Below are 24,759 nucleotides of genomic sequence, written 5' to 3'. Positions count from 1 at the left end.
CTTGAAACATTCGCGGGGCTTCTCAATTTCCTCGCACGAGTCGCAAAGTGTCGCTTCTTCGTCGCTGAAATTTTGAACATGTTCAAAAAATTCGTGTGATAAAATTTCTCTCAAAATAGCCGCAAATGCATTGCTGGTGTCGCAAAGCCGTCGCGAACCCTTCTCAAGTCAGTTTCCGTGAGGCTTCCTCTACTTCCCTGCCTGCCAAGGGAAAGCCGGGCTGCGACAGCCTGTGACTAGTTGGAGACATAACAATTGCAGTAAATGTGAATATCAATTCAGTGTGATTCCAAGTGAAAACTGTCACTAATTCGCATATTTTATCGCAATTGTTGTGTCTCCAACTAGTCGCGGGCTGTCGCAGCCCAGTGAGATACTACCCAAAGGGGGCGAATACTTATGCACACTCCAGATTTCTGTTTTTTCATTTTAATTATTTTTTTCGTCTCACAATTAAAAAAAAGTTTGAAAAAAGTGCGCCTTTAAAGTGGTAGGCATGTTGTGTAAATCAAATGGTGCTAACCCTCCAAAAATCAATTTTAATTCCAGCTTGTAATGCGACAAAACAGGACAAACACCAAGGGGGATGAATACTTTTGCAAGGCACTACATGTGACTGTAGTCCTCTTGTCAGGCTAGCCATTCTCTGTCCTGTCTCATCAACAAGGTGTTTCCACCCATAGATCTGCTGTTCATTGGATGATTCCACCCCCCAAATCATTCTTGGGGCGGCACGGCAGTGTAGTGGTTAGCACTGTTGCCTCACAGTAAGAAGGTTCTGGGTTAGAGCCCAGTGGCTGATGGGGGCCTTTCTGCATGTCTCCTCCCACAGTCCAAAGACATGCAGTTAGGCTAATTGGCTATGCTAAATTGCCCATAGGCAATCTGAATGTGTGTGTGAATGGTTGCTTCCCAAGCCCAGAAACTGGAGGGTTGTGGCAGGAAGGGCATCCGGCGTAAAACCATGCTCCGGTTAATAGGACATATGGATCAGTAGGGTCCACATGGACCCCAACCTGGCAATAGTGCTGGATATGGAGAAAGAAGAAGAACAAGATTCTCTATAGACTCTTATGCATGAAAATTCTAGGATCAGGATCCCAGATCACATTCTTCCCCTTTCCGATGTGAACGTTCACTAAAGCACATGACCTGTGTCTGCATTATTTTATGCTCTGCTCTACTGCCACATGACTGGCAGATTGAATAATTGCATGAATGAGCAGGTGTACAGTTGTTCGTATTAAAGTGGCTGATGAGTGTGCATCATTTGTAATAACAATACTTGAACCAGTCATTTAGGTAAGACCATTATGCTGAAAGCCGATTATGTTTCTCTCAGGCCTGTGTTATTTTTAAACTCTTCTTGTTTCTCATTTTCTATTTGTTTCTAATTTCATTAATTGGCATGTGGTAGTTCTGTCATGTCTGGAGAGATTCCGTAGACGACACCTGTAATATGAAAATCAAACCGTGATACCTCAGATGCAATGAATTGAATGAAAATATGTTGAAATCTTTATCAGTCTGATCCCAAATACAGCGTGGAAGAAGCAGATTGATTTGCAGTAGAATATTTGAGCTGTGTGTCAGCCCCATTACAGCACCCTCTGGAAGACTACAGCCAGTCCAAGGCGCCGATCACTTTCTGCAGTTAAAAACGTGTTGCCATTTGCAGTCACTCTGCTTGCTCATGTGACCAGCTCATAGAAGAGCAGAGCGTTCCCATTAGCATGGACCCGTTTGGCTGTTTCCCCGAATATGGTCTATTTTTATATCAGAATTCCAGCACTTTAAACTACATAAATGTCACCTGCAAACTAAAAGAAGATCCTTTAAAATATCCATTACGCTACTATTTTCATAAGCACTTATAGTGATGATCAGGATCTGTTAATCTAATGAATGTGGACTAAAAGTTACTGCAGTGCTTGTAAACAGTATTATAGTACAATCAATAAATAAGACATGAGTGGAAATGCACATACAGTATAGTTTGTCAAATTTTCTTACTGTTTATTTTCTCAAGTTTGTACAGTGTGTGTTCTGTGTCTTGTAAAATAGCAAAGTATATATTGTACCATGTGTGCTTCATCTTCAATTTAAAAGAAAAATTCTGGAGAATGTGTGGTATAACTTGTTGAATTACTGTTCCAGTGGCTGGAATTAATTTCTCATTTTAAATACTGATTTGTTAATAACATTTCTATTTTGCATATTATATTCACAACTCCTATTTTCTATTTCTTTAAGAGTTTGTACACAATCTTTGGTTGTAAAAGTGCAATCTTACAACCTGCTGAACTTTTTTAATTACTAACATCTATCGCTGTTCACCTGTGACATTCCCACTTGTGTAGCTGTTGGTATTTTTTTTTTTAATGTTGCAGGTCGGCATCTTTTGAATTTTAATAGGTCCAGCTCACAGCTTCATTAAAAATATTGCGTCTCATCAAATCGTGACCTTTTACACTGTAGAGGAAATGTCTTTGAATAAAATATATTCTGACCTTGCTTGGCTGCTGTTTGCCAGAGTGACTTGCTGTGAGTGTAGAAAAATATTACATTCTTCTCATGATGGCTTCAGACATTCAGACTCGGAAGTGTCTTGAGGCGTCTCTGTCCTCTGACCTGTGGGAAATTTACTGGTTTGCTCTGTAGTGCTTGGAGAATGTGGAATAAAGTGATCTCATGTGAAATGGAGGAGGACGTGCTGTTCCCATGGCATCCTGATGGACACAGCATGTCCTGAGATACAAACACAGACGAAGTGCATCAGCAGCATCACATTTATATCTGTCAGTCATTCTATAACAGTAACCTCTTGCTCATCTCTCGCCCTTCATCACAATGTTTCCGTTCCGCATGTACTCATTTCTCTTCTGTTATTTTCAGACAGAACAGTGAGATTTCCTCCTACTCCATCACAGTAACCACATACCCCTCCCGCTGAAGATCTGAAGCTGTTGCCTGCCAGCCACGTCTCTGAGTAAACAACCTTTGCAATGGATCACTGTCAAACTATAACGCAAGGTTGGAAGTGTACGTACGTAGCATGATGTACAGGGAAGAGCTCATGGCTCCTTTAGTTATGTTGTAGTTATACAGATGTGCAACAGCTGGTGGTATTGCTTTTGATTTTTGTTAAACGTAATATAATTTAGGCCATTTATATTGGCTCTTATTCAAGTGGTATATGATCAAATCAGATCATAAAACAAGCGTACACACATTCCACTGACAGTTTCCTCATTTCCTAAATTCATTTTGGGTCTGGGGCGACACGGTGGTGTACTGGTTAGTACTGTCGCCTCACGGCATGAAAGTTCTGGGTTCGAGCCCCGTGGCTGACGAGGGCCTTTGTGTGGAGTTTGCATGTTCTCCCCGTGTCTGTGTGGGTTTCCTCTGGGTGCTCCGGTTTCCCCGAAAGACATGCAGGTTAGGTTAACTGGTGACTCTGTGAGTGTGAATGGTTGTCTGTGTCTATGTGTCAGCCCTGTGATGACCTGGCGACTTGTCCAGGGTGTACCCCGCCTTTCGCCCGTAGTCAGCTGGGATAGGCTCCAGCTTTCCCACGACTCTGCACAGGATAAGCAGCTGCAGATAATGGCTGGATGGATCTTGAGTCTGTATGCTCTGTACAGTCAAATTCATGGCTGGTTGGAGTGCGTGTAAATTTAAGTATAAGCTTTTTAATCTCAAAATGCAACCTAGATCGCAGTTAAGTAATCCTCAATATCATCAATAAATACAGCATTTAGGTTATAGTAATTATTAGTCTGGCTAACGCGACTGCAAAGCTCTACGAGCTATTGGTCTGGCCAAGATATTAAGCCCAACCGTTTCCCAGAGCCCGTGGTTGACCCGCCTCCCTGAAATGCCTCAGTTTGCTACTGGTCGAAGCCAGAAAAGGCTGTGACGAAGCTTAAACCAATCACATCACTCTTTCCTCTGATGTATGTGACGCGACGGGGCTAACTGCTAGATTAAACTCTTACCGAAGCCGGTCGGGAGCAAGGCGAAAACGTCCTTCCTTTCAATAAATACCTCCAGGGCTGCTCTTTGCTCCGTTTTCAATGAGAACTTGCTCCATGTTCGTAATGTTTCTAGTGAATGAAGCGCTTCCGGCATAGATTCTGTAAACAATCTATGGCTTCCGGTCGCAGTTCTACTACGTCACTGCCTTGAACACGCCTCTACCCAGGGCCATTGGAGATGCTCAAAGTTGATTGGTTCCCAATTTTTCAGGAGCTTGGAAGAGCTGTAGATAGCTTGCCTGGCCAGACTAAGCTCGCAACAAGCCCTCATGTTGCGTCACGCTTAGGATGGGTGGGCCCAGGCTAAGTAATTATAGTAGTATGAATAAGAAGGATAAAAATAAATCACAATTGTATGCATGAGAACTTCATACTAAAACGTAGGCAGTTAGTGTCGAACGTGAATTTGCTAATTTACAGAACTTGCACAGGTACAGACATGGAAGATTATCAACTGGTCCTGCAGGTACATTTAGGCACAAGAGACATTTTAATGAGCCACTATTTAAAGATGCTCAAACCACCCATTTTTTAAGGTTATTTTTTAATAATCAACACATGCCTGACAATCTTTTTTTTTTTTTTAATTTTGGAAGTCATTTCAGTGCTCAATTAAATTTGTCAGCTTTTTGTTGATATGAATTAAGGACTTGTTTGTTCGGGAAGGAAACCTGACTGACTTATGTACATTTATAAATGAAGCTTTAATTCATCTATTAATTAACTAACAAACAAATACAAAATAGCTGACCTATTCAAGCTCTAAAATTAATTAGCTGTTAATAGACTTTCCATAATGACCAGCTGAGGTTGGAAAATGATTCAGATTTCTACCAAATTATGGTCTGAAGTATATTTATTATACCTTAACAGTCTTATTATAAAACAGGCACACTTCCAGACGTCTTTATTTCCAGCAACCTCAGACAAAAGTACCTCCAACTCAGCTTCCCTAAAATGAATCAGGTGCGGATTTGTTCATACGTCATTCCACGCAGTTAAATATACTGTATACTGTACTCGTTTCTATGTAACTATATAACAAGGGCTATTGTCTTCTTGAAACTACACACATACAATCTCAATCTCTAGAAACGGAATCTGAAGCATGTGTGCGCGTTCTTATCCTGATTTGCACTTTGCAACAATGCCATTGTTTCCTACTATGACACACACAGTTGCCATTGGTGCAAATTGTTAATTAACCAAATATTCAGAAGAGTAAAAAATAAAAATCATGAATAAGAAAGGACACATGGCTCATTGAAATGATTTAGTCTATAAAATAGTTCATTCTAAAAATTGTCTTCTGAACGAAAGGCTTTAAAAATTGTCTGTACCCAATACCTGTATCTATTCATAAATCACAATAAGTGACACAATACATTTTTCTGGGAGTATTATGGGTTATGTTCAGCACATTTTTAACAGTGACTGACTGCATTGTTACTCACATTTACAAGTAACCAACTGCATGTTAAGATCAGTTAAATGCTTATTATATCTCCTTGTTGATTTATTTTTAGGGTTGTAAGGTCAGAGGTTTTCAGATCTTTTTTTTTGTTACTATTTTGCTGGCAGTTTGTGAGCACATCTAAATACTGTGATGCATACAGGATGGTGATTGACCTCTATATTTGTGATATAATTCGCCATATTGCTGACCCCCTGGGTGCGATTTGCTGGGGGGGATGGTGGGGATCATCCCCCCCTCTGGTTTTTATCTCTGCTGAAAAAAAATCCTCGGGGACAACCCCGTCAATAAAACAAACAAACCAAAAAAAAAAAAAAAGTTGACATGACAGGCATGTTGTGACACAGTTTTCTATGGTCTACATTGCACTCACTTTCAAAATGACCCGAAGTGGCAGCTTTGATGTTCACGAACGTCCCCAGCAAATAGATACATTGTAGATAATAACAATATCTTTGCGTTCTATGCAGGGATGCAAACAGCGCGCCTTTTGGCGGATGCCGCCTTTTTCATGGCCGATTTTTTTTTTTTTTTAGGGGGGGCGTTGGAGTGTCTGATTATAATTTCAAAGTAAATTCTGTATTAAAATGACTAAATAAGCAAATCCGTTACAGTCCATGAAACAGGAAGTATAAGGATGAGAAAAAAAAAGTTTAAATCGGAAAGCTGCGCACAATGTGAACTGCACCATCAGAGCAAACTGTTCATTTAGTATTCATGTATTTTAGTGATTTTCGAGTCACTGTCCATTTAATCCGGAGGGAGAGAAACATCACAGCAACGCGACAAGCAATGCGAACTTTGTTGTGTTAGTGTTCATGTATTTAGAGAGATAGGAAGATGAATTTACTATCTCTGGTTTAGTGTTCGTTTTCATTTAGTGTTATTCATTTGATATCATCGGATGTTATTGAGCTGTTAGCCTATTGTTACCTTAATTTTGTGACGTTTCATGATTAAAAAAACAAAACAAAAAAAAAACATCCCCCCTTCTGGTTTTTTGACAAATCGCACCCTGCTGACCCCTACTACAAACCCAATGTTCAACACACTCACTAAGGCGGCATGTTTTTTTGAACTGATGCTCATCATTGAACAAAAGCAAAACATCTAACGAATACAATGGCAAGATTATAAAGGAGCTATGCCATTCTTTGGTGCGATAGAAGATAGAGAGAGAAAGTAACTACTTACCGACAACCAGCTCATATTGTTCACGTGAAACTTATAGCCACCGTCTTGTTGCTCCAGTTCCTTGGCACATCCTTCTGCTTGCACTGCACTCCACAAACGGTTATACAGGGCTTGGTTACATGGGTCTACTATTGTAGCTGGCTTTGTGCCATCTTCATTGAACAAGCCTTTGGATGATGTCCAGCAGAAGCTTTTCTCCCCATGTTGGCTATGCACCTGTACTCCTTTATGACCCAAAATTGGCCTCTGGATCACTGGCCTGCGTCTGTCAGCAGGTAGTGCATTTTTGGGTGACTGCACCCCCAGATGTGCCAGTCTGGCTAGGCTCTCGTGGCACCATTCCAGTCTCTGGGCAGCTGGCCATTTGCAGGGATGCAAAGGTTCAGCAGGTTTTGCTTCACGGTTCATTGGGGCAAAGTCTTTACATCGCCAGGGCAACAATTCCTCAGATGTCTGCTCACGAGTGGCAGGAGCCCATCGTACTAACGGCTGGCTCTGTTTTAGCTCCAGGATGCTTGGACTGGGGCTATAAATGATATTTTGTTTATGGGTCATTGAGTGAGTAGACATGGAGTTTATTGGGAAACATTCCATGTCTGAAGTGCTTTGGCTCACATCACTGGGCCTTGCTGGGAGAGCCACAGGAGATTTATTAGAGGGAGCATTATCTTGAGATGTGTCACATTTTGGGCATGATTTTTCTGCCACATCATTCCCCTCCAAGCCAGAGAACCAGCACTTAACTGTTAAATGAGGTGATAACACAATGTTCCTTTCATCCAAATATCTGCATTTCTCTTGCCGTTTAGATTTCTGCCAGACATGAAATGCATTATCATCTGGAATGAGAGAATGTGCTTATGTTAACTGAGAGCAAAAGGAATTACTTAGATCATTTGTGCAGCCTCAGTGGGTAGGTCTACACCTGAATTGAATACCAAGCCTGAATATTAACATTTAAGGCATTCAGTGAATAACTGTGTGATGAGAGAGGAGGCAGTGATGCTTTTTGGCAACAATTAAGTTTTGCCGTCTCCCTAAACTCATCCTAATCAGCCACACTGCTCCTTTGTATCTAGTTTTAAAAGAAAAATAAATCTGTTTTGGGGAAAATAAATTTTAACATTTTTTATGCTACCCTCTCTTTCTCCCTTGTGGCTAGCTTGTTTGTGTATGGTGCGAGTGTGTTCAAGCAACTACATTAGGGACGCTGAGTGTCCCCGGCCTTGTTAAGCTGATGATTAATCATAGGCTCCCACTATAAACGTCAGGAGCTAAAGCTGCTGTAGACCGGCTCTGATAGATGACTTACTCTCTGGCTCTCTTCCGCAATGGACATCACTCATTACTCCCAAATGCCACTGAGCTACAGGTAGATGGGGTAAAATTCTGCTTAAAAATAATTCAGACTTATGCAAGTATGCTGTACGTCTTGTCATGCATGTGACTGACATTCTCAAGCTTGCTGAGAATGAGAAAGAAACAAGCCTGGGATTTAAACATTTGAGGGGAAAAAACAAATTTTCTTGAGGGCAATGGAGGCTTCTTTGGTCAAAATTAATCCTCACTGCACACTCATTTCAAGTCATGTTGGGAATCAGCCACACACCTCTGTGAATCTCATATAATCGATGATTCTTGGTACCAGAATTCATGTAATTCAGCATGGCAGCAAATGAAGGAACACCGTGATTAGACCACTGACAAAATCAGTAAAAACTGGGCCAAACAATGCCCTTATTTTTTAACTGGCAACAGGAGAAACCAGTTGTGATGCTTCCTACCTCTCATTTAAAGGATACTGGAAATACACCAGATCTTAGACAAAAGTGGGAAAAATAAAATCTGAGACATGGCTACCTTTAGTAGTAATGGTGTCATAAACCTTTCTGGGTGGCATTTTTGAAGGAACACTGAAAACAAAATTCTAGACATTTGATATGAAATTACCGCGAGTACATTTGTATTTAAATTACTGGTGAGACCCAGATTAAACATTACGGCCTTGGCACAAAGCTCTGCATTTGGTAGAAACCCGCCATTTCTCGGCACTCTGAAGCATGGTGGTGGGAGCATCAAGCTGAGCGTTACCCTTTGCCTCTTGGCGGGTTCTATGGCTAATACCCACATTTTATGGCCATTTAATGAATGGCCTCCTCTAGTCAGAGTTGTGCCCTATCCCCTCCTTAGTTTAATAATGGATTTAATAGAGATGTTCAAATTTTTATTTATTTATTTATTTATAGAAAAACCCTTATTGCTACTTTTCCAAAACTTTGTTCTGGACTTGTTTGATGGCTCTTTGTCTCCATGGTGCTGTTTGCTGAGGTATAATGTCTAACAAATTTTGGAGCCTTCCAGAAATGGGGCCAGCTATGCAGAGATCATGTGACATTGTAATTACACATGTAATCCACTGAACGATTTATGTGACTGACGACAACTCGTTGCACCAGAACTAATTTAGTTTCATAGTAGCTGGGGTGAAAACAGATGCAATCACGCACATTTTTTCATTTGTAAATTGTATTGTTTTCCCCCCACTTCAATATTATTTATTTTACGTAGATTCATGATGTCCTAGTTTCCTGAACAATTAGGTCCATTTTATTGCCAAGTTGTAACGCTACAAAATATGGAATCGTTCAAGGGAGTGAATACTAAGGCAAGGCACTATATTTTCAGTGAGATTAAGCTAACTAGAAATATTTAGACATTTTATATCGTAACATTTATTTAACACATATTTACCAAAAGTGCCTGTAATTCAGGATCTGACTGTAATTCAGGATCTGACTGTATGTCCTGTCTTACTGCATGAACAAAATCATATTTAAGGAAAGAACGGAAGAAATATCACTATGACTTTGAGCAGGCAGTAGGGCCGTTTACTTCTGAGCACAATGATTTATTGGGTTCCCCCCCATTTCCATTGGTTGATGCTCATTATTTTGTGGTACTTTGCTTTTAGCACATTTACCTTTACGTGCTGAATTGGCCTGACTGAACGGGTTTGATTGCTTACCATTCGGTCCATTGTGTGCACCAGTGCTCTCCCAGCCTCTGTACAGCTCTCGGTCTTCATCTTTCCTGTTGACACATCAACAGCAAATGTGTAAAGAGAAAGACGTGTTCTGAATGCATTCATTAGTGTGCTAAAAGCCTTTTGATAGCGCTATATGAAAAACAAATAGACTAAGGTAATATCCTGTATACAGGGATGAGAGTGGGTGGTCACCAAAAAAGCAGAAAACAAGATGGTGCCCGAAGCCGGGGGTCTGGGAGGGATACCCCCCCAGGAAAATTTTGAAAAATAAGGCCTTACAAACCACTTTTCCTGCAATCTGAGCTGTAGTAGATAAAAAATCTGTTGTCTTTTTTATATATTTACATGAAAATATGTTTCAAATCAATAGGAGTATTGTTTGAATTCAAAATAAAATCACATTCTACATTCAAGGGTATGGTTATAATTTATGATCAACAAAAATGATAAACTAAATTCACATTAAACTTAAGTTTTATTAATTATCAAAATGCTCATATATTAAATAAAATTTCTTAGGGAGAAAAGGTCAGTCACCCTATGTCCTCATTAGTTGCATATGATTTCAAAAAGTCTTTTGAAATATTTAAGTTTTCAAAACTGTCAGCATTAATTCAGATTTACTGACCATCATATACATGTTCAATGTATTAAATCAAACGAATGCTAAGTTTATGGGATAATGTCTATGTACACTTTATACAATTATTTATAGTTCACAGTCACTTCTCATTTTCATTTAATCATTTCGACGACTTCTTAAGCCTTTTGGCCAAAGACAATAGCTTGTCAGTCCTCTCTCTGTTTTTTATACCAGCATCGATTTCACGTACCTTCGCTTCATCTCGCTTGTCAATTGTATTCGGCATTTTAAGTAAAAGGCGGCATGGTGGTGTAGTGGTTAGTGCTGTTGCCTCACAGCAAGAAGGTCCGGGTTCGAGCCCCGTGGCTGGCGAGGGCCTTTCTGTGCGGAGTTTGCATGTTCTCCCCGTGTCCGCGTGGGTTTCCTCCGGGTGCTCCGGTTTCCCCCACAGTCCAAAGACATGCAGGTTAGGTTAACTGGTGACTCTAAATTGAGCGTAGGTGTGAATGCGAGTGTGAATGGTTGTCTGTGTCTATGTGTCAGCCCTGTGATGACCTGGCGACTTGTCCAGGGTGTACCCCGCCTTTCGCCCGTAGTCAGCTGGGATAGGCTCCAGCTTGCCTGCGACCCTGTAGAACAGGATAAAGCAGCTACAGATAATGAGATGAGATTTTGAGTAAAAAAGCCGATACGAAAGAGAAACGTATTTTTGAAGCGCAGCGACGATGAACATGTGCAAGTTTCGATAAAATAGAACGATGTGGGTACTTTTGTAAGAACTGTTATGATTGGCTTTTGTTCTCTCCCACACTCTTGTAAGAACTGTTATGATTGGCTATCATGCTCTCGCCAGCGATGTTTTGGCCAATTACATTGTAGAAAACACGTATTCTACCGCGAGACTTAGTGAGACTAAAGATGGTGAAAATGTAAACATGTAACATCGTCGTACGCTTGAGTATCACGAAGGAACATACCCCAACCCCCCTCAATGAAAAAAAAACATCTCAACGGATTTGGCATAATATCGATTTTCGCTCAGAAAAAGCGGAAATCCGCCGAAAAGCGGAAAACTCTCATCCCTGTGTATAGTAAAAATGCTACAAGACTTTTTTTTTTTTAAATCTTTTCCAAGATTCATTAGGTGCATATTACTCACTTTTAAAGTGAGTAAAATATGATTTTATTAATAAGGTGTGTGTGTTTTGCTCATTACGAGGAAATACAAACAGAAATATTGTGCCATCTTTGAGGAAAAAAAAAAAAGTCTTCACCAACTTCATTGCATTAGTTGGGTTCCCAGTGTCTGATGGATAGAGTTGTTTTGGTAACAGCCACGAAAAGAATGGCACTAACTATACAGTGGCATTATAGACCATTAACCTTGGTAGTAAGCTGTGAAGTGATCCAAACGTTGATGTACGGCTCATAAAACCTCTCACTCTGCAGCCCGTGTCCGCAGAGTCCTGAAATGGCTGTAATCATTCCAGTGAAAAATGTCCTATTTCCAATAATCAGACTGTTCCTCTGCATGATTCCACATTCACATGTCGCAGAATTAAAATGATTTTATTTAAGACAAGCACAGTAACAAGCCTGGCCTTAAGCATTTTGATTTTTCCCTTTCAGCTCTACTTTTGGTTCTGGTATTACTGAAATTCTGTCATCATGGCTTGCCCCAGTGGGCTTTTTGTAGTCCTTTATTCTCTGATAGCTTTGAGGTAGGAATCTCTGAGAGAAAATGAAAGCAGACACAATCACTGAACTTGTGGACAGCTTTTCAGAGCACGTGAGAGCTCAGAGAGGAGAAAACAGAAATTCTGCTACATGATGAGACCTGTACATTAGCCCTCATCTTCTCGGGTCAAAGATCAGCCTGCGGCCTGCCTGAGCCTTGTTCTTCTTACTCCTGCTTATAAGCTGAGCTGCAAGTCAACACGGCTTTACAGTTCAATGAAGGAATTAAATATGCAATTTTATATACACAACTACTTACTGTATATATAACTTCTATACGACTACTAAACCAGTGGTGTTATTTCAAGCTCAGCTGTGTTTGCAGCCTGAGAGGTTAAAAAAAAAAAAAAAAAGGGTTCAAAAACAAAGTAAGAGATGGACATGTGGATGTGAAACTAGAAGCAATACAGTAGCTCAATTGGATTGTATGCATCTATGTAAAAGCATACTGATAATCAAACATATAACAACAAGCAACGTACCTTTTCGTCCTTGATTTATTTTCAGCAGAAACAGAAACCATGTTTGATTTTAGTCCCACACGGAGGCTTTATAATACGTGGAGGACTTGACACGAGTGTGCACGGAGTTCCATTCCCACAGGATACGGAGACATACAACAGTAAGAAGGTACTTGGTAACACTTCATTAGACGAATAAGGTGGGGAGAACAGCCGTAGGTCTGGGAAACAGGTTCTGCTTGTAAATAGAAACTACAAAGGTGTGTTTTTATGCTGTAGTTTAAAGCTCTCATGTCTGAGTCACTCAAAGCTTTAAACTATACCTGCAATGTGTCAGCCTCTCTTTACACGCTTTAAATCTTTTAATAAAAAGTTGTGCGTCAATGTTTTTGTTTCCTCCAAAGCAATTTCAAACAAAATGTGCCATATTTACAAAACCACTTGGCTGATTTTCTTTACATAATTTAATATAATTGCAACTTTTCAATGCAGTCCATTTATGAAAAATACAGTAACTGCAATTGCAGCGCATCAATCAAGGTTCACATTAACGAGTCTCTTTATATGGAAATTTACACAAACTCAGGAGCTCTTGTAGGATGTTTATTCCCCCTGAACTAATCAGATATTTCTTATGTAAATGTTCATCCAAACAAACAATTTACAAATACATTTGCTTGGATCTCACTTGATAAATGAGACCCAATATTCACATACATCTATTTTTATTACCGTATAACCCTGCTTTGAAGGAGGGGTGGGTACCAACTCGGGTTTACCTCTGTCCGTCCAGCCGAAACCCCCTTTTTCTCAGCAACCACAAATCATAGTCACTTGGTACCAAACTTCAGCTTGGGGTTCTATACCGTTTTCAGATCTATCACATGTTGACTTCCTGTTTACCGACAATGTATTTACAAAACATATATAGTGTGGATTTACACAATTTTCATAACACTTTTCTCAGCAACTACAAATCACACCTGCTTGATATTTGGTACAGAGCTTCAGCTTGGGGTTCTATACCGTGTATACCGTTTTCAGGTCTGTCGCACATCGACTTCCTGTTTACCGACTGAATGCATTTACAAAACAGAGTGAATTTTGACGCTATTTCAAGATGCAAAATGCTATTTCAAAAATGACAGTTTAGCAGGATGCTATTTGAAATCCCTGGGGAGAACACGGCTCTTTACTCACTTGTTTCAGGGTTAATTATTTGTTGAAGAAGTCAACATTCATAATAAGTGTCCTATTCCTTTGATTGCTTGCATTCTGATATAAGCGAGAGCGGGGGATACATAAGTGAGCAGTAGCTGACAGTTGATCTTGTTGGTATAGCTGGTTATAAACTCACGAAACAATTCAGAGACAGATCATAGTCAAGTTAACAGCATCATAATTAAATCATGTTTGGGGTTTGGATTGTGAGAGTAACAGCTTTTACCTGAAATGTGTATTTCACTTGACACCTCTTCAGAAGTAAGCAACCAGTTCTTCAGCCAAGAAGCAGTTGGTGTTAATGACAGCATACGAATGAACTCTCCATTGTTTTTTTCTTTCCTGTGACTTTTTCCACAGTATGAGTCAACGAAATGTTAGTCACTATGTCCATGTGGATTTGCAAAATACTGTATTTAACCAAAAGTAGGATTGAATGAAAAATGCCTCACTCATTTAATTCATGTAATGCACTTTCTAGTAAACTTTTATTTAATGGATATTAAGCACAGTGTTACGCAGAACTGTAATTATTTCTCAACAGTAGAATGAAAGAGTTGTTCAGGTCACTTTGAAGCAAAAAAAAGGTTCTAGGTCTAAAATCCTTTTCTGAACTTAAACACAATAGTGTGAGGAAGGATTATTCAAAAGCAACATTTAAAGAATGTACTTGTGTAGGAACAGAATTAGTTTGCATCAAAGCAATTCCTCCTTTTTTTTTTTTGGAAGTTTTGTACTGGATAAATGTTTATCTTGATCTACAAATTTAAACTACATACACAGCCCCAAAGCCAGCACTTATTCCTTTGAAGCTCATGGCTATATATTTATCATATAAAAGGTGGAAAACCATGTATTATCATTTTTCATTCTCAGCACAAACAATAAATAATGTTTCATACATTGGTTTCATTAAAAAGTTATTTAAAACCCTGTTCCTGTTATCCTGTGCCATCTTTATCTGATTTTCTTCTGTATTAGCCCAACTGATATTTCATCTCATAGTGTCTCACAAGCTCTAGTTTCATGGTGATGAATCCATTTCCTCAATCTGAGATAAAGTCTCCCAGTGAGGGAACAGTTAATGAAAACACGCAACATCTGATACTAGACATAGCATACCAGTGTAAATTTGAATGCCTTGATTACAATTCAGTCAGTGGTGGAGCTTTGGATGGTTGGTCTTGCATTGGTTCTCATAAGTCGTCAAGCCAAGAGGCCTTTATTTGTCACACATACACTCAAGTACAGTCTTAAAGGAACAGTCCACCGTACTTCCATAATGAAATATGCTCTTATCTGAATTGAGACGAGCTGCTCCGTACCTCTCCGAGCTTTGCGCGACCTCCCAGTCAGTCAGACGCAGTCAGACGTGCTGTCACTCCTGTTAGCAATGTAGCTAGGCTCAGTATGGCCAATGGTATTTTTTGGGGCTGTAGTTAGATGCGACCAAACTCTTCCGCGTTTTTCCTGTTTACATAGGTTTATATGACCAGTGATATGAAACAAGTTCAGTTACACAAATTGAAACGTAGCGATTTTCTATGCTATGGAAAGTCCGCACTATAATGACGGGCGTACTAACACCTTCTGCGCGCTTCGGCAGCGCATTGATACGGAGCTCAGATATCAATGCGCTGCCGAAGCGCGCAGAAGGTGTTAGTACGCCTGTCATTATAGTGCGGACTTTCCATAGCATAGAAAATCACCATGTTTCAATTTGTGTAACTGAACTTGTTTCATGTCACTGGTCATATAAACCTATGTAAACAGGAAAAACGCGGAAGAGTTTGGTCGCATCTAACTACAGCCCCAAAAAATACCACTGGCCATACTGAGCCTAGCTACATTGCTAACAGGAGTGACAGCGCGTCTGACTGCGTCTGACTGACTGGGAGGTCGCGCAAAGCTCGGAGAGGTACGGAGCAGCTCGTCTCAATTCAGATAAGAGCATATTCCATTATGGAAGTACGGTGGACTGTTCCTTTAAGTACACAGTGAAATTTTACCTCCGTTTTTAACCCATCTGAAGCCATGAGCACACGCATGCACACACACACAGGGCAGTGGGCAGCTATGCTACGGCGCCCGGGGAGCAGTTGGGGGTTAGGTGCCTTGCCCAAGGGCACTTCAGCCCAACCGTCAGGCCATGGCTGCCCCATGTTAACCTAACTGCATGTCTTTGGACTGTGGGGGAAAACTGGAGCACCCAGAGGAAACCCAGGCAGACATGGGGAGAACATACAAACTCCACACAGAAAGACCCTCGTCAGTTGCTGGGCTTGAACCTAGAACCTTCTTGCTGGGAGGTGACAGTGCTAACCACTACACCACTATATTTCCCCAATCAGCAGTGGGTTTCCCAAAAGCCTCTTAATGCTAAGAGCATCTTAACTAGGAGAGAGCATTTATCGTGCTGCTCACTCTACCAACTAACAATGATCTTTGTGCTCTGATGCTGTTGGGAAACTCGGCATGGAGATAAAGTCTCCCAGTGAGGCAACAGTTAATGAAAACACACAATGTCTAATGCTAGACATAGCATACGAATGTAAATTTGACTCAGTCAGTGGTGGAGTTTTGGATGGTTGGTCTTGCACTGGTTCTAACACAATAATGTTATGTATTTGTATGGACGATGAGGAGGAGCAAAATGGTTTTGTCCTCATATTGTAGTTCTATGGAACAGTAGTTTTCAAAGCAGCCCTCAGAGACGGTCCATGTTTTTGCTCAATTCCACCTCACACAGCACAGACATGGAGCAAAACATGTGTCTGGTTTGGAAACCACTGCAGGAGAGGACGTTCACTTATTCAAGTGCATGAATTGTAGTGACAGAACATTGTCAGTTCACTGGGGGGGGGGGGGGGGGGGGGGGGATAAATAAATAAAATACAGGCTTCTGGGGAGTGTACAACCATATACAATGACAGCTTATTAAATGTTCCATTAATATTCCATGAAACTAATTATTAAATTAATAAGTGTGCAGACAGCATGTGGCATAATCCTGCTTGCTTTTCAACCGAGACAGAGAGAGGTGCATATTCTCTCCTATACATGCACAATTTAAATCACTGATCAAGGCAATAATTTTAGAGCACAGTGTTATCTGAAGAGAGCAGTTCATTGTTTAACGTGATTAGGCCAAGCGGGTAACCTACTTTAGGATCACAGAGCTCTGAGGCCTGTTCATTCAAAATTGGAGGAAAAATCTGATGACAAAGAAAACAAAAGGCAAAAAGGTCATATTCAGCTGTATTAAAAAAGTTTCCTCAATTACAGTTCACCACCAAGGACCTAAAATTAAACATGCCTTATGTCACAATTTACACAAAATGCAAATGTGCGTGCGCGCGCATGATAACTGATGCATAGTATATAAAGTAATTGTAAATAAATTACACATTCATTTATATAAAAGCATTTCAGATGACTTCTTGGTTGTAAAACATGAGCATGTTGTAAACAAACAAAAAAAAAAGATGAATAAGAACTTGTATGATTTAACCTAGTGATTTTAAAATATATTTTTAACAATCCATAGTGTAAGGGGATGCCATTATATAAAAGACACCTGGTTTGAATATTTTGGCCTATACAGTTGAATTTCTCATTGGCTTGTGAGCAAGTGAGAAAAGACTTCAAAGCAGCCTAGACAATGATTTGGACATTAGCAAAATGTACCAAATAATTATAGAACTAAATTCGGAGACTAATGGCATCTAAATATAATAAAGCCACAAACCATTCCTCCTGAATTTAATTTTACGACATTTATTATCTCTTACTTTAGGTTTTTCACAAGGATATTAATAAGGTAAAGAACAATTTCGAGCAAAATACTCATCCTCTCAAGATCTGTGAACTGCAGAGAAAAACTTGTTACCTGTTGTAGGAAATAATGGATTAACGACATATCTGTATCCTTGGTTTGTCTGACGATAAGGCACAGTTATGTTTATACCGAGACATCTGTGGCAGTGGTATTTTGCTATACAATTCATGCACTTGGATTGCAAGGTAAAAACTTGTCTTTGGTCTTCACCATTTAGATAAAAGCTTCTGAGGGATTAGGAGTCATCTCTGCCCACTTCCCTGGCCTCTTGTCTCTGAGACAGCAGGAACGACTCCCACACTGCCAGGCACTGCAACAGAACACACATTTCATAATGGCATTAACATCGAGCCTGTGCACCTGTGTCACTTTTTGTCTGGGTAGTCCTTCAACTGCAGAGTAATAAGAAGCTATTTGAAGGCTGTCATAAGGGCTGACATACGGCGACTTCCAATTTAGCACCTGATTTCATTCCCAGGCTGTGGCCGGCTGCAGCCCTCTGTGTCACGTGTGTGTCACATCCCAGGCTCAAGATTAATGTCTTTCCAACATTGCTAACTCTCGCCTCCCCTCACAGCCCACAAACTTTCCTGCTACTTCAGAATGGCCGTGAACCATGTCCACTGCGACCATTTGCCTGTCAAAACACTTAATCAGGATTGCACCGTATCAAAGGAGGCAGATGAGCTCTGACCTTTTGAAAGCACATCAGATGAGAGATTGAAAACAGCAGCCAAACAAGATGCAAAATTAGGTGGAGTTATATTTGCTATTTTGACGACGCATACAAAAATCAGGGAAATAGAACACCCATTCTTTTATGCCTGCCTCTAGACTCAAGGTCAATAAATTCTAACAAATACAGAAAACCAAAAGTGTTTGGGTTGATTAATATGGCACATAAGTGGCAAGGGGTGACTGGCAAAGAGTGTGTGTTTAAAAGGTAGAATAATAAGAAGCTTTCCCTAGCGCTTATCCCCGTGAGTGATATCTGAAAATAAATGTTCACCTGACCTGCCAGAAAGGACAGGATCAAAGCTAGCATGCTGATGGACCTCTTCAATTAACTCAATCATTCCACATCAATCCTGACATCATGAGCAAGTCAACATTTTTTTTTTTTAAAAGCTCTTTCTGAAATGCAACAGGAAAAGAATACATGCTTAGGCTGTCAATCAGTACCCGATCTGAATGATTTCCCAGTCGGAGGGTGAAGAGAAAGTGGGGAAAATTAAAAAAAAAAAAAAAAGTACACTGAACACAAAGACTGAGAAAACTTAAGGTCAAAGTGTGATTCACCATCTTAAGGGCAAAAACATATGAGGGAGTTAAGAAGTGACTGCTTTACTCACTTCTGAGACTGACTTTGGGCAGTGGGTCACTGACACCCTCAGGCTGGAGATGATCAAACTGACAGCTGATAGAGATGATGAGCTGCCAAGTGGAGCGGCACATTATTATGCTTTGCTGTGTGACACAGGCACACATCAAAAAGAAAACTTTACTAAGATCTCATGGGAAGCACTGGGAGGGGAAAAAAAAAAAAAAGGAGCTGGACTGAGGGAAAAAAAAAAAGACGGAAATGAAAGTGAAGTCTAGAAGCACTGATGTAAAATTAAATGGAAAGAAAATCACAAGGAATGTCTTGATCACATCATCATCTAAACTCAAGAAGATTTGTGCAGATGGTCTGTAATAGTGTGCCAACCCCCCCCCAAAAAAAAGCACCCATGTGTTAGGCCCTAATGGCATGCAAACATCTACACTAAGTAACTTTAAAAACACACATTGATAAAACTTGCTGAATTCGTGCTGAGTTTATCTCAAGAAGAAAAGAAATATCTCTCATCTCATCTCATTATCTCTAGCCGCTTTATCCTTCTACAGGGTCGCAGGCAAGCTGGAGCCTATCCCAGCTGACTACGGGCGAAAGGCGGAGTACACCCTGGACAAGTCGCCAGGTCATCACAGGGCTGACACATAGACACAGACAACCATTCACACTCACATTCACACCTACGGTCAATTTAGAGTCACCAGTTAACCTAACCTGCATGTCTTTGGACTGTGGGGGAAACCGGAGCACCCGGAGGAAACCCACGCGGACACAGGGAGAACATGCAACACAGAAAGGCCCTCGCCGGCCCCGGGGCTCGAACCCAGGACCTTCTTGCTGTGAGGCGACAGCGCTAACCACTACACCACCGTGCCGCCCCTAAGAAATATATCACAATGGAAAAATAACTTCGTTCCGCCCGAATAAGTTCCAAATCTGTGCTCAAATCACAATTTAAGGGAGTTGTACTCAATAACGTACAATATGACTCGGGTAGTCAATGACATGGACAGGCTTTAATTTTCAAACAAATTTTGCATACACTACACACACAGTCTTGCCTATAAATACCCGGGGGAAATGATGGGAAAATTGTCATTATTGAAGATGCCACGCCTAAGCCAAAATCAATGAGAACAGGCCATCGGGATGTTGCGTGCCGGAAGTACACAGACAGAGGTCGCCCGGCACTTCGGTGTTCATCATTCGACCATTTCCCGTTTGAGTCAGCGTTACAGACAGACAGGGAGCACCAGGGATCGTCCACGCCCCGGTCAGCCTCGAGTCACGACGCCAGTTCAGGATCAGCACATCAGGCTAGCTCACCTCCGTGACAGATTCCTGACACCCTCAGTCACTGCTGCTGAGACCCCTGGACGACACAGACCCAGAATCTCCAGCATGACGGTCCGAACATGGACCAACTGTCACTTTGAATTTTTTTATTGTGAATTAATTCTTGAGTTTGACAATAAATGTCCTTTATCAATATTTCAAGATGTGTGTGCATTACATACAATATCATAAATTTCAAATATATGCATGGATCTAAAGTGATATCGTGTTGAATTCCATTGTGCGTTTTTAAAGTTACTTAGTATAGAAAGGTGAAACTGGTCTCAGCTCATTTGCGATGACTGAAAATGTTGATACTTAAATAATATTGGCTGGTCTTGAGTGGTATATCAGATATATTCCATTCAGCTAGCATGATACTGAATGAATCGAAGGCAACTTCAGTATCATGCCAGCTGAATGGAATATATATGTGATATACCATGAAAAAAAAAAAAAGCTAGTCAATATAATAATAATAATAATAATTACATACACATTCCTTTCGGGTGTTCAGCGGATCTTTCTGTTTCAAAATCCTCAAAATCTTCTGTATTTAACAAAGCAAACCTGGAGGCCATGTTTGTTAACAAATTGTCGCAGTCGCTTGCTAGCGCAGAAGTTTTGCGTCTCTGACGCATGACGTCGTGTCTTGACAACCATGCTATATTGTAAATCATATTCAACGCTCATTCTCCATTGGGTAGAGTGGCGTAATACATGTAGGATAAGCGATATGCTAACAATATTGCATGCTGTCAAACCAAATGAACAAAACCCGCTAGAAGGGAAGAGAATACAGGTTTTTATTCAATCAAAAAAGTGTCCTGTATGTATAATAATCTCTGATCTAGTATCTGTATCGAATGCAAAGCTGCCAGCTGGGGTGGGTGAAGCCTTAGCTGAGTTTAGAGACTCATTAAGAGGTCCAAGGCCTCGGACCTGCTTCATCCCCAGCTGTTAGGAGAAAGTGCAGGTAAACAAATTTAACCAGGGAACAATACAGGCAACGGAGAGATAATAAATCAGGCACACAACTGTATATGTAGTTGCATGCCCACATAGAATTCATACGAAGTTAAAGTTCAGAGTGCATAAAGAGAGGAGATGGAAACCTCTGCAAAACATGGCCAAACAGCACTGACTTGATTTCAAAGAGCAAACATCTAGTATAAAGCCCTCATACAATGAATAACCGAGGGCCTAAAAGTAACCCCTGCTGTCCCACAAGAAATGTTTCTGATGCAGTGTTTAAAAATCTTTTTAAAAAAATGCCCTGCACTGTCTAAATTAAGTCGAACACTTAATGACAGGATCTTTGTCTTTCCCATCTCTGAGCAACATCCTTGTTGCTATGGCGTCTCCATGGCAATCCTATGAACTTGCCATCTTATGGTGTGCGGCTGCTGTGCCCACAGTGTTGCACAGGCTACAATGCAAAGTACTCTTAAAAAAATTACAGCATCAACCCACAGACAGGACTAAACCCATCTTCAATGCACATATACAAATTATATTTTTTATTATAAATAAGAACATGTGTCCCTGGCATCAAGGTACCTAATCAGTTTTAAAGTGGGATGTGAAGAATTTATCTAAGGAATGCGTTTTGTTAAACATATCCTAACACGTACATAAATGTGACAAAACCATACCCTACATGTGCCTCTCATTTTGTTTATAGAGCCAAAATATTACGCTGCATTATATAGTATACATAATGAAATGTAATTTAACTCAAAACAAACTAATAATTAACAATGAAATGGCAAACCCTTCTCTTTTTTCCCCCCCTCCCTGGTTTCCCATCAGTTGCTACAGAACCCACATTCCTTCTCTTTTGTTATTTACCCCGATTCTGTTCATCTTCTCACCTACAAATTTTCCACACACCTCCTGTTTCCTAGTCTCTCACACCTGCTTCAATTTTTTTTTGTACTTATGCTATTATCTGGTCATATTCTTTCCTACATGTTACTACCCAGGCAGGTTAAGATTTTCTTCCATAAGGGCACGTTGTGGACACAGTCGTACCCACATCCTCATCTCCCGCTCTCCGAATAGGGTTTCATCTTCTTGCCTCAGCTTATTGAGGCCATTCTTGTGCACATTAATGATTCAAAGAGTTCAGGAATGCCACATGCTTCCAACTAGCCTCCCTCATCCCCTGCATACCAACTCTGAAGTCTCAGTGGGATTTTGATTTTATTCACACAAACTGATATGGCCTTTCATTGCATCACCACACATCGCATTCCTCTTAACTGTGTCAACATATTAAGGAGGAGCTGCCTCATATGGTTCCTCTCCCTCCTAGTCTCACTTTATTTTGGCCTGTATTATCTGATATTAAACAAAAAAGGGCCTTGGGTGAGACAGTCAACAGTGATCTGAAAAGTTAAATAAATAGCAGTAACAATAGAGATCTTGCAGTCACGTGACCGGAAAGTACACAACCGCCATCTTGTCGGTCAAAGACACAGCTGAATACTGCTGCACTCGTGTACAGAATGGATCAATTTCAACCGACAGACTACACGGCTCATTTTTCTAATGAACAGATGACTAGATATATGTCTAAAATAAACGATCTACAGATTTGTGACCCTTATGGCTTTCCGGACGGAGTTTTCACGACCGGATGTTGAACTGCCAGCGGAATATCCGGATGTGTATAATTACCTCATTAACTTTCCCTCGCTGTTCAGTGGTGAAGCGCTGCATGCTTATAAATCTCTGGACAGTTATCTCTACAGAAATTCAGGATTTGTCAGCGACTCAGATGTGGCATCTTGTAAACAAGAATCCTCATTGGATGGGTAAGTCACTTAAGTATTGAGTATAGCACTGACCAGCTGATTATAGAATAGAATAAGGTAATTCCAAATCGTCCGTCTTGTTTACCTGGCGTTGGAGAGGTAGAGGCTTGGCAGTGGAGATTTGAGTGGCTGTTTTCTGAGCTTAGTCAACAGGCCGGCTCTGCAGCCTCGCTTTTGCTTCCGCTCCCGACACCGCCTCCTTCGCTTTGCTTCCGATAACAATCCACGGAGACCCCGCTGGTCTCGCTATCTCGTCCGGAATGTTTTTTTTTTTTTCTCGTCCGGAATGTTGTGCATGTGATGGAAATCGCTACAAACCGTCATTTTCTGCTGGAAACCAATGTCCAGTAAGTCCATACGGTTGTAGTGGATATTGAAGTCCGGTACAGACGAACAACACGCAAAAATACACACAAAAAACATAAACGTGCACAGGTAGGGAGAGCTTGTAGCCGCAGCCATTGTAGTAGAATTGTATATAGTAGGGTTTTCCAGAAGAAAAGGTAGAAGGAAAAGCAGAAGTAGAAGTAGAAGGCGGAATATGGCGTTTGACCGACACGATGGCGTCTGTCACAATCTGGATCGGCTGTGACGTCACATGCAAGTGCTCCATACGAACAGGCTTCATTGATTAATCTCCCACTTGTGGTGACTGTCTCTATAATGGATAACTGTTTTACTTAAAAGATCTTGCACAATTTGTACACTTCTTTGCTGTGCCAAGTGTTGCAGCCTATAGCATACTGATAGCCACCAATCAAAAGATTGTGTTCCTGCACAAGGTCACCTTATTAATAAGGTTCGAGTTAGTAAAAATCTGGTACTGTTGCTCATGGCTGGAACATGCCCACAAAGAACATGTGATAATCACACTATCATTACCCACCTCCTATAAGTCTATGAAAGCACAGGGTGGCCTCAAAGGGCTACAGAGACCACGAGAGTGAGAATAGATCACAGACTTGTTTACAAAAAGTTCCCAAATGTTTCCCTCCAGAACGGACTGCCATGAGCACTTGGGTCTAAATTCCTGGTTCAGCTCTTAAGTCAAGGGTCAAGCTATGGGCAGCAAATAAAAAGGCAGGGTACGCATCCAAGGACATCTGTCACAATAGCTCACATCTGGAAATGTTAGCAGAGCTTCCTGCACGAGCCCCATATTTAAGAGAATATAGTAATTCATCGACCTGATTTTTGATGGCTTTTGACCATATGATGTCCATATGAACAACAAACATGTTCCACCACAGGGAACCCTACTGCAAGTGCAAGGCAACGCATCTCATGAACATGACCACTGGACAATGAAATTTGTATCTTTATTTACAAAAGACAGATGGTTTTTGTCCAGCACTTATTTTTAATTTGGTTTTTCAAAAATTACGGATTATTTACTACTCTACTCTTCCACTCTATAATCTTGGGTATAAATCGCAGACTAGATTATATTCTGGCTGACTGGTATGTCAAACGTGCTACCACCAAATGCCGAGTTTACCTGATGCAAAGCCAAATTTTTGACTCTGACCATCGGATAGTGGTCATGAATGCTGCTTTCCCAACTAGAAAACAAGTGCACAAGATTTCCCAAAGACCCAGACTTCCTTCTACACGTCTAGATATTGGAAAACTAAGGGATGACCCTGATATTCAAGGCAAGTATAGTGCGAAGCTAGAT

At 40.7% G+C, this 24,759-nt stretch overlaps 2 protein-coding genes across 6 annotated transcripts in view; both read right to left on the bottom strand.

Annotated features, from left to right (window-relative positions):
- LOC132886865 (uncharacterized) overlaps nt 1–12,848 on the bottom strand; it is a 29,315-nt gene extending 16,467 nt beyond the window's left edge. For 3 of the 4 annotated variants that reach the window (XR_009654734.1, XR_009654733.1, XR_009654735.1), the window contains exons 1-4: nt 12,554–12,848; nt 9,731–9,795; nt 6,706–7,544; nt 2,511–2,748 (exon numbers count right to left, since the gene is read on the bottom strand). Coding sequence is in view for 1 of the 4 variants with exons in the window: in XM_060922037.1 (XP_060778020.1) it covers nt 2,584–2,748; nt 6,706–7,544; nt 9,731–9,795; nt 12,554–12,594 (1,110 nt within the window). In the remaining 3 variants the exon portion in view is untranslated. Of the gene's footprint in view, nt 1–1,889; nt 2,749–6,705; nt 7,545–9,730; nt 9,796–12,553 lie in introns of those variants that run through there. The other variant, XM_060922037.1, reaches the window with a different exon arrangement.
- A 4,145-nt stretch (nt 12,849–16,993) lies between these two features.
- snx7 (sorting nexin 7) overlaps nt 16,994–24,759 on the bottom strand; it is a 33,400-nt gene continuing 25,634 nt past the window's right edge. For both annotated transcript variants that reach the window (XM_060922035.1, XM_060922036.1), the window contains one exon: nt 16,994–17,901. In XM_060922035.1, the coding sequence (XP_060778018.1) occupies nt 17,827–17,901 (75 nt within the window). In that variant the 3' untranslated portion in view covers nt 16,994–17,826. The remainder of the gene's footprint in view (nt 17,902–24,759) is intronic.

Source organism: Neoarius graeffei, chromosome 5 (assembly GCF_027579695.1).
Source record: "Neoarius graeffei isolate fNeoGra1 chromosome 5, fNeoGra1.pri, whole genome shotgun sequence".
NCBI classification, from domain to species: domain Eukaryota; kingdom Metazoa; phylum Chordata; class Actinopteri; order Siluriformes; family Ariidae; genus Neoarius; species Neoarius graeffei.
Note: the sequence above shows the minus strand (reverse complement) of the source record. Positions and strands in the feature narration are given on the sequence as shown.